The sequence below is a fragment of the Podarcis melisellensis genome (assembly GCF_964234715.1).
Source record: "Podarcis melisellensis genome assembly, chromosome: 17".
NCBI lineage: Eukaryota > Metazoa > Chordata > Lepidosauria > Squamata > Lacertidae > Podarcis > Podarcis melisellensis.
In genome coordinates, this window is record NC_138534.1 from 41,163,867 (window position 1) to 41,178,389 (window position 14,523).

General features: G+C 50.7%; 1 protein-coding gene across 2 annotated transcripts in view; it reads right to left on the reverse strand.

Moving 5' to 3' along the window:
* Positions 1 to 14,523, reverse strand: part of PLA1A (phospholipase A1 member A) — a 29,800-nt gene that overhangs the window by 3,321 nt on the left and 11,956 nt on the right. For both annotated transcript variants that reach the window (XM_081894474.1, XM_081894473.1), the window contains exons 6-9: positions 13,946 to 14,035; positions 6,277 to 6,444; positions 3,485 to 3,574; positions 1,734 to 1,842 (exon numbers count right to left, since the gene is read on the reverse strand). In XM_081894474.1, coding sequence (XP_081750600.1) covers positions 1,734 to 1,842; positions 3,485 to 3,574; positions 6,277 to 6,444; positions 13,946 to 14,035 — 457 coding nt within the window. The remainder of the gene's footprint in view (positions 1 to 1,733; positions 1,843 to 3,484; positions 3,575 to 6,276; positions 6,445 to 13,945; positions 14,036 to 14,523) is intronic.

Here is a 14,523-nt window from a genome sequence, read left to right on the forward strand (position 1 = left end):
GCAGTGAAATGTTCTGATAGGGCACTGCAAAAGTATTCGACACCTATGCCCACCTCTAGGGGTGGAGAACTAGGTGGTTTGTTGGGCCGCGGGTGGCGCTGTGGTCTAAACCACTGAGCCTCTTGGGCTTGCCGACTGGAAGGCTGGCGGTTCGAATCCCTGCAATGGAGTGAGCTCCTGTTGCTCTGTTCCAGCTCCTGCCAACCTAGCGATTCGAAAAATAGGTACCACTGTGGCAGGAAGGTAAATGGCGTTTCTATGCACTCTGGTTTCTGTCACGGTGTTCTGTTGCGCCAGAAGCGCTTTAGTCCTGCTGGCCACATGACTCGGAAAGCTGTCTGTGGACAAACACCAGCTCCCTTGGCCTGAAAACAAGATAAGCGCCGCAACTTTCACCTTTTTTTTAACCTGTTGGTGCCCCCTACTGTTCAATTTGTACTTAAGCAATATTGCAACTACCCTAACCCAGTGCTGCTCATAGTCCAAGGTGTCCTGGGGACGGGGCGGTTTCTCTCCTGCTGCATGCCAATGGGAGTGTTTTTCTTTATTTCAAAGAAGATGCAATCTCCTGGCTCACACATTTGCTATTAACATAAATTGAAAACGCGTCTCAGAGAACTTACGAGTGAAGTGCCTGGCCCTGACCGTCAAGGGCCCTCTCCATCCAAAGGAACGCACATGGTAGATAGTTAAAGCTTTATTGTCAAAGCTGACACAGTCGTTTCCACAGCTCCGAATACCCACACACACCAGTCTGGTGTCTAGACAGCTGTTTCCTGGTCCACACCCTTCGGAGTAGTTGCAGCGACAGGGGACTACTCCCCTCTATCAGTTTAGGTACTGTCCCCTGATGGGCTGCACACCCACAGCCAGAGACTACACCTGCGTGGAAGCCTTCAAAGGCTTCCATGAGCTCGGTCACCTTGGATTCATCCCACGTTGAAATGTTGGCTCTGAAGGGGGCCCTAGTTCTGCAACAACATGGTTCTGCAAGCAGATGTGGATGCCATGGGCTGTTTCAGGGATGTGCATGGCAGTGTTTTGAGAAAGAAGCACCATCTTCAGACTGGGCCACCCCTTTGGCTGAAAAGCTGGAGGCTGACACCCTCTTCTCTGGCTCTATGGTGCTCAGTGTCCCCATGTGGCCCCTTATCTTGCCAATCAGGCATTCTTCTGGCAGGATGCTACTAGCTTGCGAGTAACACTTTCAAGTACGATGGTTGCAGTCCCTGGGAAGGAATCGCATGAGTTGCTGCTTGCTTTCACCTGCCAACTAATGAATAATAAAGACGTGTCTTTGGTCAACAACTGTGTGTTCCTTGGCTGACTTTGGTGGAAATATGGGAGGAGTGGGCTGATAAGGGAAGTGGCTCATAATACAATAATGTGCTTCTAGGTGAAGGATCTCAGTGGGTTGATCTTCCCCAGGAAATTGATGAAGGTTCAAAGTAACAATCCTCTGTTGTTTAGGGGAAGGGTAAAGGGTCTACTCTTGGGTGGAAGTTTGTGCTGCTGTTATATTCCACAAATGTGACTGTTGCAGAGAGTCTCGTGAAGATACTTAGGCTGCAATTCTGTACACGCTCACCTTGGAGTGAGTCACATTGGACTCAATGGGCCTTACTTCTGAAGAACCATGCATAGGATTGCACGGTCAGCTAAGCAAATCTTGAAAGGAAAAGGCGACAGAGAGAATCGTGAGAAGCACATCAAAATTGTCCGTTGTTACTTACATGATGATGCTGGTGCTGAATGAGGAGTTGCTGCTGAGAAAGGCGATCTCAATGTTGGTGTCCGAAGTCCTCCTCGTCTGCAGGCGAAATTCTACCAGGCTATGATACACTAGGCAACAGAGATCACAGTTTGGGCAAAAAGCACTGAATATCTTTAGACTCCGGCTTGAACAGAAGATGGCTGCTATATCTTCTGCAAAGCCATCCATAATTTACCCCTCTTCAAGCCCAGGGACGCGGACTTATAAAAAATATTGGGGGGGCCCGGGAAAGCTCATGAATAATAAATAAGCTCATGAATATGCAAATAAAGTGGCGCCGCCTCCTCGTGAGCGAATAGGGGAGAGCGTGCTGCGCCTATTAATCAGCTCCAAAGGAAATTGGGTGGAGCTTTTGCTCGGGAGGGAGGGCAGGAGGCATGCAGCCCGCCCCTCCCTGTGCATTTTGGGCTGGGGGAGGGGCGGCGATGGCGCTCTGCTGGAGGGGCGCCGGAGATTATTGGGGGGGCGGAGCCCCCCCAAACGAATTTTTGAGGGGGCTCGGGCCCCCTCAAGCCCCATGGAGTCGGCGCCTATGTTCAAGCCATTTAACTGCTCCTTTGTTAAAGGTTAGAGTCAGGGTTAGGAACTGACATAATCCACAGCTCTGGATGTGTTTTACAGATTTTTCAGAGCTGCTTCCTCAGCATCAGAGACCTTAACACTACAGACTGAACTTTTCTATCTCTGACCATGAACGCTTTTTACTGGAGCCAATTCACACATTCAATTCCAGCCATCAAGTGAAGAGAAATCAATTCACGCAGCCAGCATTAGTGAAGCAGTAGCCCCCACGAGCCCCTTTCAGATCTTTAAATTGTACATGCTACATGTGCAGGGGGGGAGCAGGATCATAGCAGCTGTTCCACTCATGACCTACACATTTATCTAAAGATCTGCATGGATCAGGGGTTGCCAGCATGGAATCAGCATGACTGAGTGTACCTCTTAGGGGGCCTGCGAATGGTCCCAGTAAATATACCCTCAAAATCCATAATGCATTAGACTGTTTGCTCCTCCTGCTAAATTCCTGTTTGCATTGGCTCAGGCTCTCCTACAGTGAACATGCCCCCTTAAACCTACCCACAGTTCATTGGATTCTGGGACAGGACACCTGTTTTAATTTCCATTCTGAACAGAAAAGAGGTGCAAATAGCATCTATCTGTAAGTATGGCAATGGCTGGCATAGGTTTTTTCCCTTTGGGGACCAATGGGAAGGTGATGCCCCCACGTTTTGTGGCCCCATCTAGTTTTCTTTTCTTTTAAATGTGGACGCCATTTTCTTTTATGCTACACCCTCTCTCCTGCCATTTTGTGTTAGGCCATGGCTCTGTGGCAGCCATTTTGTCCGACTAACACCCAATGCGCTTTCCTCAAAATTCCAAAGGTCCTCGCTCTGGCCCCCCAAAGATTGGTAGTAGATCATGGCATTGTGCTCCACCCTACAAGTTTATTTGATAGCCTGCACAAAGCCTAGATAGGTGCTCTGTGTGTCTAGAGGTCTCCCATGTGACTGTGAAGAAACACAGTTCCCAATCATAGGGAGAGAGATGCGCATCTGCAGGCTCCATGCAGGCCTTCAAACAAATGTGCACAAGTCATGAGAGCCCATTCCCTACCCTACATCTGTAAGGGGCTCTCCGTGGGATTTTTATATTCTCTACTGTTGCCGTGAAATATCAAGAAAATCTCAGCCCTCTGGATGCACTCACCACAGTAGGGTGCTGATGCAGCTGTGGTCAGGTAAACCTTTACCTCTGTCGATAGCTTCCCCACGTGGACTCCTCCATTGTCTAGCAGTCCTAAAACAAGAATAAATGAAGTTTCTAGTCCTTATGTCAGCGAAGTATGTGAGAGGAAGGCTGAAAAAGATACCCAGCAGTCAAGGGGAAGATTTTCAGTCCTCAGCATAGCTAGCAGATGTAGAATATGTGTGAAATGAGAAAATACATCTCTCTTGTTTTGCTTATTGTACATGGGTATACAAACTGCCAAACGCATCTCTTAGAAGAACTTGGTATGAGGAAAGAAGAAGAGCCTTTGGAGACATGTACGCTGTTCTCTATGTATGCGTCACGATGGGTGGCGTATGAATAAATAAATATCATCACCATCACCACTGAAGATATTTCTGTAACTCTGTGTTAAGCATAAGCCAGATCAGAATCTAGATCACAAAACAAGACCACCTCTAGGCTCGTTCCCCATACATCCCTTCTTTGGTGATTTTATTTTCTACTGTCTGAGCAAAGAGAGGGAATGAGAACAAAGCAGTTTTGTTACTAAGAGATTGCTATGGCCACATTTGCAGCTCAGGGCAGCACACAGGAATTTCCTCTCATTTTATCCTCACAACAACCCTCTGAAGTAAGGAGACGGACCAAACGGGGACCACTGAGCTTTGTGGATACGATGGGAATTGTGGCCAGGTCTCCTCAGCATAGCACAAGACTGGCTCACGGAGGAAGTATATGTAATTTGGAAAGTAAAAGTACCAATTGGGAGCAGGGGAGGTGTTTTGCTACTCCTCTTCTTTGGTGTTAGCTGTCACCACAAGTAAGAGACTGTTTGCTTGAATTGACACCCGGCCCCTTGCCAAGGGTGCCTCCTGGTCTAAACCAGGAAAGGTCTGTGATTAGTAAAGCAAAAACCAGCACAGAGCCTAAGGCCTGGCTGCTTCTTTGAAGATGAGGAAGTGGTAAACTCTTTCCTCCAAACTACTTTTCCGCAATGTGAAGCAACCAATCTCTCTCACACAGAGAGACCTGCTGGTAGCTCTGCGAAGAAAAACAAAAACACCCCAAGAACAGTATATCTGAAGGAGAATCTCCACCCCCATCGTTCAGCCCGGACACAGATCCAGCTCCGAGGGCCTTCTGGCAGTTAACCTCCCTGCGAGAAGCCAAGTTATAGGGAACCAGGCAGAGGGCCTTCTCAGTGGTGGCGCCCGCCCTGTGGAACGCCCTTCCAGCAGATGTCAAAGCGATAAACAACTACCTGACATTCAGAAGACATCTTAAGGCAGCCCTGTTTAGGGAAGCTTTTAATGTTTGATTTATTACAGTATTTTAATTTTTTTGGAAGCCGCCCAGAGTGGCTGGGGAAGCCCAGCCAGATGGGCGGGGTATAAATAATAAATTATTATTATTATTATTATTATTATTATTATTATTATTATTATTATTACTACTACTACTGTACCTGCGTTTCCCCCTTTCCTTACAGACCTAAGAACAGCTGGGGTGGGAGGTCTGGTTCTCTCCAAGCCTTTAACCAGAGAAGGGATCAGGTATTTTCCATTCCAACACCTGCCCAGCCTTAGTCGGAAGGGATGTAGTAGGAAATAACCCATCCCTGTGAAAGCCAAGTGGTAGTAAAAACCAGAGAAACTCTGGCTTGAGCTCAGTATACAGTACAATGCAAGACAAGTGGCTTTTTACTTGAGGGTGTATCAGGAAGACAAAGACAGCTGTAGCTCGGAAGTCAAACGGAATCCGTTCCAGAAGTCCGTTCGACTTCCAAAACATTCAGAAACCATAGGCTCCAATCGGAAGCCGCAGAAGCCCCGTCAGACGTTTGGCTTCCAAAAGAACGTTTGAAAACGAGAACATTCACTCTTGGTTTCCGATCATTCGGGAGCAGGAACTCCCAAGGCGTTTGGGAGCCGAGGTACGACTGTACTTCATTATCAGTCTCTTTCATACATGAATGCCTACGGTACAAATAAAGGCACACAAACTGGATCTCCAGACCACTAAATGTGGATCCCAAACTGGACTGCAGTTCTAGATCTGATTATCGGTCACCTCAAATGATGCCATGTGCGCAGGCAGGCAGTTCATGGGTACCAAACACACTCAATTTGTTTAACCTGTGTCGCAGCCCAGGAGGGGGAGATCACCTGACTGGGTTACCTGTCTCATGTTTCCGCCGCTTGAGAGGTTGGCCACCAAGGTGGGTCAAGGGCTGACTTTTCTCACTCTGCATGGCGTCAAATAAGCCCGCTTCATCACCCATGCTTTGAGACTAGCTTGTTTAGCAACTAACCATTTAAACCAGAATTTCTGATTTGCACGCATTGCAGAGAATATTTAACACTGAAAGGATTCTCAGCAGACCTCTTTCTCCTGGCCACACAGGATGCAGGAGGGTGTGAGCCTGGTGCTGCTTTGCTGAGGCTGATTCATACAGTGCCAAGCCACAGTTTGAAGGCAAAGCAACTCACGAAACCATTGGCAGGGGGGCTTGCATCGATTCGGGCTATTTAATCTTACATCCTGCCATTCAGAGTTTATGTCTGCAATTCCGTCTATTTCCTACCTGTTTAGAAATTACAACATGATTGTTAAGGACAGTAAGACTTCAGCTCCACTCCTGACAGTCAAGACTGGATCCCTGACACCTCTCCTACACTCAAAATTTCCAGCCAAATTCTGGATTCCTGGATCCCCGGCATGCCTGATGCTGCTTCTAATTCATCCAAGAGTCAAGCTGAGGAACATACCTATTGTTGGACAGGAGAGGGGGGAAGGGTTAAAACAGTCCAAGCAGTGGCCAGTTAAGAAATCCTTGTAACTGGTGCAAGGGAAAGCCATCATGGGACAGGGATCGGTCAAGGCGCTGATGTAGAAATGCACCGATCTCATATGGTCGCAGATCAGGTAGTTATAGCCTGGAGAAGAGAAAAACAGCATATAAAATGAGGCAAGCACTCCTGATTATCAACTCAGTGGGTGGAATAGCATTTCTCACCTTTGGCAAAGACTGTGCATCCAGAAGCACAGGGTTGCCATACATCTGGGAAAACCCGGACATGTCCTCTTTTCGGGGGCCAACACGCCCATCAGGGTGGATTTTTACATTTTAAAGGAAATGTCTGGGTTTTTTTCAGATTTTGGGGGGCTTGGAATCCACCCAAAGTAGAATTGTTGTTGTTGTTACAACAGAAAGTGTCAAAAATATTTATAGGAATCTGATCTCAATGTAAACATCACCATAAATACATTGAGCACCATATGGGGTAAAAGATATTTTAAGGCTATATCAACCCATATTATTTTACCACTTAGTTACTGTCACGGCCACCCAGGACGGGTCCCAGCTCACAAGAGACCTCACTCCGTTGCAGTTTATTTACAGGAAAAGTTTATTGAAGATTCCTGCTTCTCGTACAGTTCAGCATCGTGGCCGTACGTCTGTCACGTTAGACCGCTGAAGTCCCCTCTGACTCCTCCCCTCTTCCACACCAACTTAATAGCCTGGCTCTAGACCACCTCTTCCTCTCCTTTCTTTTCCGCAGGGTCTTCCTGCCCCCCTGGGTTCCCTCTCTCCGTGACTCGCCTGAGGCTGAATCCTCTGCCGCCTCTTCCCCCCTCCTTCTGGCTTTAGGGCCGGGCTCCTCCCCTGAGCTCTCTCCACTTCCGCGCGCCTCTACGTTTGAACTTGGCGCGCGTACGTTGCTGCTGACCCTTCTTTCGACCGCTACACCACCCCTTGTTCTGCTCTCCACCCTTTCCGGCTGAACACCTTGCTCCAACCCCCTTTCTCTGTTCTCTCCTAATCCTGCTCCCTCCGAGAGGCTGACGACTCCACCCCCTTTACTCCGTTCCGGCTGAGACGCCTCTTGCTGCGTCTGTCTTCCACTGGGCTCCTCTCCGCTTCTCCCTTCTCCTCCCTTTTGCTTGATTAAGGTAACCCCCTTTTGAGAATCCTCTGACTCGCTGCTCAGACTCGTGGATTCCCTCAGAATTCCGTCATCTTCTTCCTCATCCTTCTGCCCCTCCTCCCACTCGCTCTCCGTCTCCTCTGTCATCTCCTCCTCTCTCCCAGAAACCCTGACATCCATCCCCCCCTCGAAGCCCCCCCTTCCCCCCTCCCGCTCGCCGGGTGCAGGTTGAGGAAAACGTGGTTCTTCCGGGGTCGGTTCAGGATACAAGTTGTCCACTTCAACGTTCTCCTCTGTCATCTCCGTATATGTGTGTTCGAACTCGGGTTCCCCACCCACAGACCTCACAGTCTCTTCCTCCATCACTGCTTCTCCTGGCGCTGCCTGCCAAGGACCTACCATCCATCTCTGACTCCATGCCTCCCTTGGCTGATCCACCCACCAACAAGGGCCTGTCTCCTCCCCCCCCAGTCTCGGATCCCTGGTCGGGCTTGTTTCGGGCGTATGGCCCTCGGGTGAGGAGAAACCCTCGAACGTGCTGTCTGACAAAGTGGGCGTGAAAAGCCAATCATCAAAATACTCCTCGGGCATGGGCTTGTGCGGAAAAAGTGCATGGAACTCCTCCTTCAACAGGGGTTCGTCCAACGCGTAACCCGGCACCCAGCTATTGGCAGAGGCCGGAGTGCCTTCCCTGGCTAGAAAATATTCAACTCCCTCCTCCCCCCATCTCGAGTCCAGTATCTCTGTGACCTCGTTAAGAGGTTCTGGTCTTGGCGATTCCCCCCCCTCAGGCGCCCTCCTACGTGGCTCTGGGAGTGCTCCTGACTCTTGAAACCTGTGTGGGGTTTTGTAGGGAGTGAGCACCGACCTATGAAAGACCGGGTGCACCCTGGAACCCTCCGGAAGGGCTAGACGAAAAGCCACCGGATTGATCTTAGCCTCAACTTGATATGGCCCTAGCTGCCTGTGTCCTAACTTCTTCTTGGCCAATGACCTGGCCGGCATCGCGTGGGCTGCTAACCACACCCAGTCCCCAATCTGGATGTCCTCTCCCGCCCTCCTGTGCTTATCGGCCTGCACCTTATACGCCTGTTTTGCCAGCTCCAAATGTCTCCGCAGCTCCTCGTGCACCTCTTGCAACTCCGCTGCAAACTGGTCGGCATCTTGAGGCCCCCCCCCTCCTGGTGCCGCAAATCTCGGGAAGGTTCTGGGATGACGGCCATTGTTCGCGAAGAAAGGCGTCACCCCGGTGGATGCGTGTTTCGTGTTGTTGTAGGCGAATTCAGCCATCGGCAGATAGTCCACCCACGCCGCAGGTCGCTGGTTGGCGTAGCACCGCAGGTACTGCTGCATGATCGCGTTGACCCTCTCCGCTTGACCGTTGGTTTGTGGATGTCTCGCCGATGTCAGGTTGATTTTGACGTGCAAGATGCCCAGAAGCTTTCGCCAGAAAGTGGAAACAAACTGGCGCCCCCTGTCGGACAAGACGGACTGCGGAAGTCCATGCACTCTGAAGACGTGATCGATGAAGAGCTTTGCGGTCTGTTCTGCCGTCGCCACCTTGGCACAAGGGATGAAATGCGCCATCTTGGTGAACAAGTCCACCACCACTAACACCGCCGTCTTACCTCTGGAGCTGGGCAGGTCCGTAACAAAGTCCAACGCTACCCTCTCCCACGGTTGCTGCGGTGTCTCCAGCGGTTCTAGCAATCCCGCCTGCTTCTGGTGCACTGGTTTGGACCTCTGGCAGATATCACACCTGGCGACGTAGTCCGCCACCTCTCCTCTCATCTGGGGCCACCAAAAGTCTCTAGCCACCAACTCCATCGTCTTCTCTTTGCCGAAATGGCCTGCACTAGGGGCGTCATGCAATTGTTGCAGAACCTTGGCTCGAAGATCGTCGGTGGGCACGTAAAGGGCACCCTTACGAGTCAAAAGTCCATCTTGCAATTGGAACTCATCGTTGTCTCGCGACCCTCCGCGTAGCTCCTCCATCTTGGACTGTGCAAACTGATCCCTTTGCAACGCGCGTCGCACCGCGTCCAGGTCGACTGCGATGGTAGCGCACGTCCACGCCTGCGGTGCGAAAATGTGCTTTGCTGCGATTGGAGCTGCTTCCTCCAAGTATTGCGGCTTTCGGGACAGCGCGTCTGCAATAACATTGGAGTCTCCTGGGATGTATTCTATTTTGAAGTCGAAATCCGCAAAGAACTCCGCCCAGCGCATGTGTCGCTGGGTCTGTAACTTAGCCGTCCGCCAATACTCTAAGTTCTTGTGATCCGTGCGGACTTGCACCGTGTGCTTGGCTCCTATTAAGAAGTGTCGCCACGCTTTGAAAGCTGCATGAATGGCCAACAACTCCCTGTCCCATATGGTATAATTGCGCTCCGTCTTGCTGAGCTTCCGGGAGTAGAACGCACCCGGTCTCCAGTTGCCTTGTGAATCCTCTTGCAAAAGAACGGCCCCAACCGCTCTGTCTGACGCATCGGTCTCTACCCGCATGGGTCTGCCGGGATTCACGTGGAGCAGCTGCTCTTCGGAGGCGAAAAGACCTTTAAGCGTCCGGAAGGACCGCTCCGCTTGTTCGGTCCAGACGAACTTCTTCTTCTTGGAACTGAGGGTGTCAGTGATAGCCGCCGTCGCGTTCGCAAAACCTTTAATAAACTTGCGGTAAAAATTGGCAAAGCCGATGAACCTCTGGACCTCTTTCCGATTTCGAGGGCTTTTCCAGTCCAACAGCGCTTGAACCTTAGCCCTGTCCATGGCCAGTCCCTCGTCGGACAACTTGTAGCCAAGGAAATCAACCTCTCTGACATCAAACTGGCATTTTTCCAACTTGGCGTACAGCCTGTGGTCCTTCAGCCTCTGCAAGACCTCCCTCACGTCCTTATCGTGATCCTCCGGCGATTCCGAGAAAATCAGGATATCGTCGAGAAAGCAGACACACTTCTTGTAGAGGAGACCTGCTAGCACGTGGTGCATAAATGCTTGAAAAACGTGGCTGCCATTTTGGAGACCGAAAGGCATGACTCTGTATTCGTATGTGCCCAGAGGGGTGAACATGGCGGTCTTCCACTCATCTCCTTTCCGGATGCGGATGAGATTGTAAGCTCCACGTAGGTCCAGCTTGGTGAAAATCTTGCCCCTCCTGACGGTCGCTAAAAGGTCGTCAATCTTGGGCATGGGGAAAGCTTTGGGCTTAGTCAAGCTGTTTATGAACCTGTAATCCACTATAAGCCTTTTTTGGGGCGTGTTTTTCTTCTTCACAAAGAACACAGGGCTGCCACCCGCTGCTTTAGATTCCTGGATGAAACCTCGCTTGAGGTTATGGTCTATGAACTCCCGAAGCTCTTGCATCTCGTCTTCCGACATGGAGTACAGCTTGGCAGCAGGCAGTTGCGCCCCTGGCACTAAATCAATCGCGCAGTCGTAAGGTCTGTGAGGCGGCAACTTGTCAGCTTCCTTCTCACAGAAAACCTCCAAGAAGTCCTGGTACTTGTGAGGCACTGTTTGCACCATACCCAGATGCAACTGCTGCTCGGCTTCTCCTCCCTGATCGGTCTGAAAGCAATGCTGAGCACAATACGATGAACAAAAGGTGATCTGCCGCTGGTACCACGCAACCGCGGGACTGTGCCTCTCCAGCCAACTCATGCCTAACACGATGGGTGTGTCCGATAAGTGGGTGACATTGAAACTAATAAGTTCTCGATGGTTGCCAATCTGCATCATCATGGGAGGGGTTTGCTGCACCACTTGCCCCCCCAGCAACTTCCTGCCGTCTACCGTGACCACGTTTAGAGGCGTCGTTGCAGGCAGGAGCGCCATGTTGTGCTGCTTAACGAACTGCAGTCCCACGAAGTCGGCGTTGCTTCCCGAATCGATTGTTATTGGAACCTCGAGGAGTCTCCCATCAGGCAACTGGAGTGTTGCTGTGAGCAGAACTGCCGGTCTGGGAGGCAAAGGGTCCACGCTCTGCAGTGATGCTGGGGGCTTGTCTACAGATCCGCCTGGCTGAGCCCCAGCAGCTCTGCTTCCAGCCAGGCACTGTCGTTTCCCTGAAGCTGCTCCCCTGGTTGCACCTCTGCTGTTACAGTTGCCAGTGCTGCAGTGTGCTTCTGGAGCCTCTGGGGGCACTCTTTCGCCATATGGTGCGCACTGTCACAGATGTAACACTTCCTGGTTCCTCTAGGAGGCTTCGCTTTGGCTGCACCAGGGACAGGGCTCTGGGATGGCTTCTGAGCCCTAGCACCACCAATCTCCATTGGCTCCTCGCTGTCCTTCCCCATTGGCGAGGGGTGCGCACGGCTGAAATCCCTGTGCACAAAAGGGAGAGTCCTCGCTTGCGCACGCGCTTGGGGCCCGTCCTCCTCGTGCCACGGACGTCCCTCATGTCGAATTCCAATAGCTAAAGCCCGTTGCACCACGTCTTCTAGGGTCTGGGGTCTGTCCCCCCTAGCGATCTCATCCTTGATGGGGGGGGCTCAATCCCTCCCAAAAAAGATCTCTGACCGGCTTACTGTCCTTTGGCCAATCTAAGGCGGTGAGCAATGCAAAAAATTTAGAGTGGTATTGGCGCACAGTCGCTTTCCCCTGCCTCAGCCCGTGCATTTGACGGCGCGCAATGTCCACATCCACAGAGGATTGAAAACAAGAATCCATCGCTTTGATGAACGCAGTTGAATTGCGACGGGCCGGTCCATCTTCGCGCCACAGATTGCGTAGCCAAGCCCTGGCCTCCCCATGCAGGTGCGAAACAATGAACCCCACTTTCTCCTCCTCATCTTTAAAATCGTGACGGAGTAAATGCAGTGCATATACGACGTCCGCTCTGAAATTGGGATAGTCTTGCAAGTTGCCATTAAAATGCGGAACCAGGGCACCCCCCCTCCGTCCAAGCGCAATGCCCTCCGCTCTGGAACCTGGGGCCCCCGCCCTGTCCGCGTGTTCCCACCTTGCCTGCAAATCCTGGCACGTCTTCTCCAAGTCGTCATTCTTCTTCTGCGAAGCAATGACTGCCGATGTGAGAGCGGTAACCTGATCCCGCAGTGCAACCAGCTGCTCCTCAGCGCTCATGGCTGCTCCCGTTCGTGAGCTTCGCAAAAAAAAATTTTTTGCTTTCTGAGAGGGGACTTACTGTCACGGCCACCCAGGACGGGTCCCAGCTCACAAGAGACCTCACTCCGTTGCAGTTTATTTACAGGAAAAGTTTATTGAAGATTTCTGCTTCTCGTACAGTTCAGCATCGTGGCCGTACGTCTGTCACGTTAGACCGCTGAAGTCCCCTCTGACTCCTCCCCTCTTCCACACCAACTTAATAGCCTGGCTCTAGACCACCTCTTCCTCTCCTTTCTTTTCCGCAGGGTCTTCCTGCCCCCCTGGGTTCCCTCTCTCCGTGACTCGCCTGAGGCTGAATCCTCTGCCGCCTCTTCCCCCCTCCTTCTGGCTTTAGGGCCGGGCTCCTCCCCTGAGCTCTCTCCACTTCCGCGCGCCTCTACGTTTGAACTTGGCGCGCGTACGTTGCTGCTGACCCTTCTTTCGACCGCTACACCACCCCTTGTTCTGCTCTCCACCCTTTCCGGCTGAACACCTTGCTCCAACCCCCTTTCTCTGTTCTCTCCTAATCCTGCTCCCTCCGAGAGGCTGACGACTCCACCCCCTTTACTCCGTTCCGGCTGAGACGCCTCTTGCTGCGTCTGTCTTCCACTGGGCTCCTCTCCGCTTCTCCCTTCTCCTCCCTTTTGCTTGATTGAGGTAACCCCCTTTTGAGAATCCTCTGACTCGCTGCTCAGACTCGTGGATTCCCTCAGAATTCCGTCATCTTCTTCCTCATCCTTCTGCCCCTCCTCCCACTCGCTCTCCGTCTCCTCTGTCATCTCCTCCTCTCTCCCAGAAACCCTGACAGTTACGTTTCTCTAAATAAGTATCAGAGAAAATTCAATAAAACTAGTGCACATATAACACACCAGTTAAGCTATGAAACTCAATCCCGCGTGTCGTGGAGAGTCTCTACAACAATTAACTTTAACTACCTAACTAACTAACTAACTAACTAACTACTTTTTAGAGATTTAAGGTGTACGGGTATTTCTCTTTCTGCTTAGTTTCAATGTATCGAGGTGGGGTTTATTATCTATTTGTTTGCCCTGGGCAACAAGATAAAGCGACTGACAAATTTAATATAAACGAAATAATAAATTGAGGAACTTGCTGCCATGGGTTGTATTCATGGCTAAGTGAATATGGACACCAGTGCAAAGATTTCTGCCCCTGTGGATCCTGCTGCCTGAGGCAGCCACCTCACCTTGCCTTGTGGGTGGGCCGGCCCAGATGGCAAACCTGCGACTACTTTGACAGCACTCACTGGAATGAGAGAGAGGGGCAAAAACAGGACTTGAGTAGAGGGACCTCCTGATATAGTCTACCTCCATTTCATTGAAAACCTGCAATGATAAATGGTTAGGAGTGATCGATAGCAATGAAAAGCAGCTTCTATTAGTAAGCTTACCAGATGATATAAAACGGGGACACCCAGGCTGATCTCTGCCGCCGTTGACATAGTAATCAATGTGGCCAACAGGTATCCGGATACCGAAATCTGAAAGAAGACCTGAGTTAGGATCGCACTTCTATCTCGCATTCAAAATATTACACCTGGATATTCAGGGCAAAGCCCCAGTTAGAAGGGTTGACCACAAATGGGAAATCCATTAACTTAATTCACAAAACCTTTGTACAGTATGTGTGTACACGCATGCGCGCGCGCACACACACACACACGGGAGAGGAAGAGATCTTATCATAAGAAAACCTGGCGTGCTCTGGTCCAGGGGTCACAAAGAGTCGGAGACGACTAAACGATTAAACAACAACAAAACAATGTGGTGCAAAACTATAAAATAGACTTTTTATTACAATTTGTAGACTTTAGTAATGTTAATATAAATGCTAAATATAGCAAAGGGAAAGTATTAGCACCCAGAAATTAATAACATACACTAACGAAGCACACCCCCTTCATGGATCACTGCCTTGCCGTGGCGAAGGGGCTTGAAGAACTCAGAGAAGCTATGAACTATGCCGAGC